This window comes from Brassica napus, chromosome A9, assembly GCF_020379485.1.
Source record: "Brassica napus cultivar Da-Ae chromosome A9, Da-Ae, whole genome shotgun sequence".
Taxonomy (NCBI): Eukaryota; Viridiplantae; Streptophyta; class Magnoliopsida; order Brassicales; family Brassicaceae; genus Brassica; species Brassica napus.
In genome coordinates, this window is record NC_063442.1 from 165443 (window position 1) to 170404 (window position 4962).

A 4962-nucleotide genomic window follows, 5' to 3' on the forward strand; every position below is an offset into this window, starting at 1 on the left:
TCCTATTCATTGTTTTTTTTATCAGCACAGATACATGGTGAAAACTTTAACACATAATTAGTTGGTTTAGAATTTAGAGTGTATTTGGTTTATAATTTACACGGAAAGCCCAATTTACATGATTTTAATATTTTATGGTTGATTCAACATGGCCACAAATATTAAACTTCGCCTTCAAATGATTTACATGATCTTTAAATTTAAAAATTGTTATGTTTTTATTTTATTTTTGCAAACTGAAAGTACAATGTGTAGCATAAAGGATAACAAATATTTTGAGCATCTTAGGTTAATATCAAAGCACCAAAACGGAAGACTGTATAATATCGAAAGAAAAAGATCAGATTGCATTCGTTAAAACATCCACCAGACATAGAATTCAAATCTATAATATTAGGAAAAAAGAAACTAAAGAGTTTAAATAAAAAAGATGAACAAAAGATAAAGCATTTTTTGATAGGTAAGCGGTGGGAAATGATGCAATCCAGGTTGATCTACTCCTTGTGTGCCTTCTTCTTCACGTTCCCATCATTGACAAGCTTCTGTTTTTTGCAGCCTGAGAACCGTGATATGGGACATTTGATGCCGATGCATTGTTGCTGACAACGGTACTCTCATCAATCTTTGGTGCCACACCATCTCCATTGTCAGCTGGTCCATGATCACCCCCCTGAAACCATTGTAACGGTGTCAATATAGTGCTGTAAATTTTGTAAACTATAACTTTAAAAATACTAACATCGTTAACAAACGCTGGCAATGGCGCTCTCTCGTGTTCACTTATTATACGGGAGACAGTGAAACTCTGGTGCTTGGAGGTGAAGTTGAACTGACCCAACTTGAGCTGGAAAGTGAAAGTTTTTCCAACTACTTCATTCAAGAACGGAGGGAAGTCGCTGTCGACCCTAGCATTCACACCCGCACCCTGCAAATAGAAGCTTAGGATTATGGAAATGGATCAAAGACACAGAAGCATGAGCTACTGTTACATATGCTGAGTGCTTACAAAAATATGTGCAGCCTCAGATGCTTGGATGTTGGTTAGCTTAGCAATCTCTGTATCAAATGCTACAAATACAGCCTCATCCGTATGGTCCGCCACCGAGAACTCCACCCGATACCTGTAAACAGAGTTGAGATAATGTGATAAACTAACGCACATGCTATGAGACAACTTATCTGAAACAATTGAATAAGATCAGTGAAGAATCTCAACCTTAACACACCCGTAGCGTTCTCCCTATCACACGAGAGACAAGTGAAAGATGTTTCATCCCGCTGAAGCTTCTTTGCGCTTTTGGAGCATCCGATATAGCACCATCCCTTATCCGACTGAAGACTGGTCACCTCGGCCTTGCATAGGAACTCAATATCCTGAGACCAAAAAGAATGCTCGTAGAATTAGAAGGAAACACACGAAATAAAAGATTCTGTTTGGAATAATTTAACCTGTGGGTCAGCGGCAAGGACATATTGGTTCAGTTCAGCAACGGTCAAGGGCTCGATTTTCTGAGCTGAGACCACTTTTGATTTAGAAGAGCTCGAATTGGCTCCATCACCAACCAGCCTAGTGTGCAAACAACACCCAAGATAAATCAGTTGAAAACAAACCAATGAGGTGAACTATATCAATCTCAGCATAAAACACTTACTTTTCATAATGCTCTTTTCCAGCTGATGTTTCACGGTCGAAATAAAAGTGCGTACCAGACGTAGCGTTGAGAAAAAGCTTCCCTGAAAGTGGAAAATGCGTAAGTGAACCGTGCTAATGAAGGGCTCTTAGGTGAAAACATGTATCTTACCTCCAACAACTTTGGGATTGATACTTGTAAACAGTATAACCCTTGGCTTAGAGACGTGCTCGTCAAACTTAGTTTGGAAAGTTACAGCACGATCATCAAACATACTGACACAAACATTGACATCCCTGATGCAATTTGATGTCGTGTTAGCAACAAAGACTATGTCAATTACTGGATAAACAAATATACAGCTTACCCTTCCAAACGTAGAGTCACCATTACACGCTGAGGACCGCGTAGACCGTCGGTGATCGTGCTCCTCACGGAACTTACTCCACCAACGATATCTTGAAATTTTTTTTTTTAATAAACGTCAGTAGAGGTGAGAAGGATAAGTGTATTAGTACAGAAGAGATAAACCTGGGAGTTCTCTGTTAGTATTTGCCAATGCCAGAAACTGTTCATGGCTGCGAAACCTGAATAACTCAGTCGGAATGTCCTTGTCCGAGTCAGTTTTTGGCTCAAAAAAAGTTCCATCATTGAAGCGTATGGACACCGGAGAGTCAGAGAGTCGGTATTTTGGGTTAGCCCGTGCCACGTCGAAACCACTGAGAGAGTAGACGGAGCCTTCACTGAGCCGCCTCCGGAAAGTGTCAACGCGGCTTGAGTTGATGCTCCCGTGTATCAGCGTAGACTGCGACGAGTCAAGAATAAACCAAACAATTAAACATCAAGATCTAACTGACATAAATAAGAAACAGAACACAATCGGATTTACCTGTTCATCAAGGAGAAGCATGTCAAGGCTCATAAGCTCTCCATCTTTCCTGACGTTGCGAGCTTCCCAGAACCTCAGAAGACGAACTTCAGCGGTGTTTGAGCAACGGCCTGCTCTCAAGTTAGCGAGAAGAACATATGAAGACATATCGGAAGGCGCGTCGGATTGCTTAAGCTATAAATCTCAGAGCTGTAGATCCTCATCGCTCCAAGACACACGTATTTATAGCGCCACCTCCGATCTGTTACAAAACCGGGTCGTCCATAAGAGCAAATGAGATGGAGTGGGAAGAGAGGTGGGGTGAAAATTGATGATCGAATTAAAGATCGATTTCAATGAAGACTACGTTACAGAGAGGTGAGAAAGCAAAAACGATGGAAAGAGGAAGGCGGAAATGGCAACGCCGTGAGCATACGTCAACCCTAGCAACATCACTTGGGCCCAAAGTAAAAACAAAAGCCCAAACAAAACCAAATCTCCTCCCGTAACCAAACTCTCGCGTAAGAAAAAAACGAAATCCCCTCTCCCTTCGACACGTGTCAGCAAAACGAACGGGGTCTGCTGACGTGGCAGCCTCTGGAGTGTTTCTGTTCTACTTTATTAGTATAGACTAGGGATTAACCCGGGCTACGCCCGGGATTTTTATTTTTTCTAATTTAATTTGTTAAATTATTTATATTTAGGCTATGATTTATATTTATATAAATGTTAAAATGCATGTCATAATTAAAATTTATTTTTAAATTTTAACACGTTAAATTAACATATTTTTTACTATTTAAATATTTTTTTGTAATTTTATTGGCTATTTAGTTATCATATTTAGCAAAACTATCTTTTGAGTGTTGGAATAAATGTTTTAGAGATTTTATTAAACTGCAGAGTATTTTTGGATCGACCACATGCTCAACATTCGATCGATCCGTAAAAAGATGGTCGATCTCCTTGGCCAGGTAAATACAATTTTAGCAAAAATATCTTTTATTTTCAAATATTAAGTATATAACTATTCTTTTTAATATTTTTTTAATTGTATTTTTGATTAAATTATTGTATTATAATGGTTATGTAAATATTTTTTGTGATGTTTGAATTTTTGTTGTTCGTATACTTAACCGAGATGATATTGATGTTTAACAATTTATTGTTTTCTGGGAATAGAAAATAATGATATATCAAAACGTATCTAATACTTGTTAAATGATAGTATAATGTAAATTACATCCATTATTTGTAAATAAACATTTGTTGTTTTTATTTTTATTTTAAATCAGAAATTATTTTTATTTAAAAACATTATTCATATATAATATAATAGTTTAAGTTTGGAAGATTAATCTATATATATAAATTATGTATATTTTTTTAAACATAATTTAAGATATTATATATTGAGTATCTGAATAAAAGCTAAATTTCTTATCTTGAAAATCAGATATTTATATTTTTGTCTTCATGTTATACTCACCAATCCATCATTGATATTTATAACTCAGTATGTTTTTTAAAAAACTTAGTTTTAAGTAATAAACGAATTTAATAAATTAAATTCATCACCTATAATGTTCTGTAAACTATATTTGAAAACTCTCTAAAATTATATTTTAAGCATAATATTATTATTATTTAATTTAAGTTATTTTAAACATAATATATGCTAAACCAACTTAAATTATATTTACAATAAGACCATCCTAAACCGGTTAGTAAACCAAAAACAATACTAAACCAATATGAACCAATACCTGATTCGGCGAGGAAGGAAGTGTTTCGGGATAAACGCTTGAATGGTTATCAACTGAAATGGTTTGATCATGAAAGAGTTAGTATGAATATTAACAATAAAATTATAGATTAGATTAATTTAAATTTGTAAGAATACCTTTGAGTTTATGAAAAGCAATTCAATTCCCATGAATAAGTTTGGCTTTTGGAAGTTGCGGGTTTCCCAACAATGAATCCACCTAACAAAAAGTTTGTTGTTATAAAAAAATCTCATTCAATGTCGTTAAAGGTTTTTGGGACGGCAAGAGTTGATAGTGAAACCATTTTTTTGTAAGAATACCTTTGAGTTTATGAAAAGCAATTCAATTCCCATGAATAAGTTTGGCTTTTGGAAGTTGCGGGTTTCCCAACAATGAATCCACCTAACAAAAAGTTTGTTGTTATAAAAAAATCTCATTCAATGTCGTTAAAGGTTTTTGGGACGGCAAGAGTTGATAGTGAAACCATTTTTTTGCTCGAGTGCTTTGAAATTTTACTTAATAGTGTGAGGTTGATGTGGATGGAATAATGAGTTTTATAGGGACTTTCTTGATGTAAAATTATACATTTTTTTTTTGTTTAATGTGGTATTTCCATTTTTATATAATTTACTACCATTTAAAGATAGAAGTACATTTTAAGATAGATGCTTAAATCTTAATGTACTTTTTCCATTTT

General features: G+C 35.0%; 1 protein-coding gene across 1 annotated transcript; it reads right to left on the minus strand.

The window, feature by feature from the left end:
* Nucleotides 1-321: 321 nt before the first annotated feature.
* On the minus strand, nt 322-3055 carry LOC125577626 (replication protein A 70 kDa DNA-binding subunit A-like). Its single transcript, XM_048739110.1, has 10 exons — nt 2521-3055; nt 2163-2436; nt 1999-2089; nt 1803-1927; nt 1653-1734; nt 1450-1567; nt 1217-1374; nt 1007-1121; nt 740-925; nt 322-670 (listed from the first exon to the last, which is right to left on the minus strand). Exons 1-10 carry the CDS (start codon nt 2665-2667, stop codon nt 518-520), a joined length of 1449 nt encoding a protein of 482 aa, XP_048595067.1. The 5' UTR covers nt 2668-3055; the 3' UTR covers nt 322-517.
* Nucleotides 3056-4962: the final 1907 nt, after the last annotated feature.

Excerpts from the sequence above, each read along its gene's own strand:
- LOC125577626 (XM_048739110.1), bottom strand. The coding sequence starts at position 2,667 with ATGTCTTCATATGTTCTTCTCGCTAACTTGAGAGCAGGCCGTTGCTCA. Across the intron at positions 2,090-2,162 it reads TACTAACAGAGAACTCCCAG|ATATCGTTGGTGGAGTAAGT; the intron begins GTTTATCTCTTC and ends AAAAATTTCAAG. Across the intron at positions 926-1,006 it reads CTGAGGCTGCACATATTTTT|GGTGCGGGTGTGAATGCTAG; the intron begins GTAAGCACTCAG and ends TTCTATTTGCAG.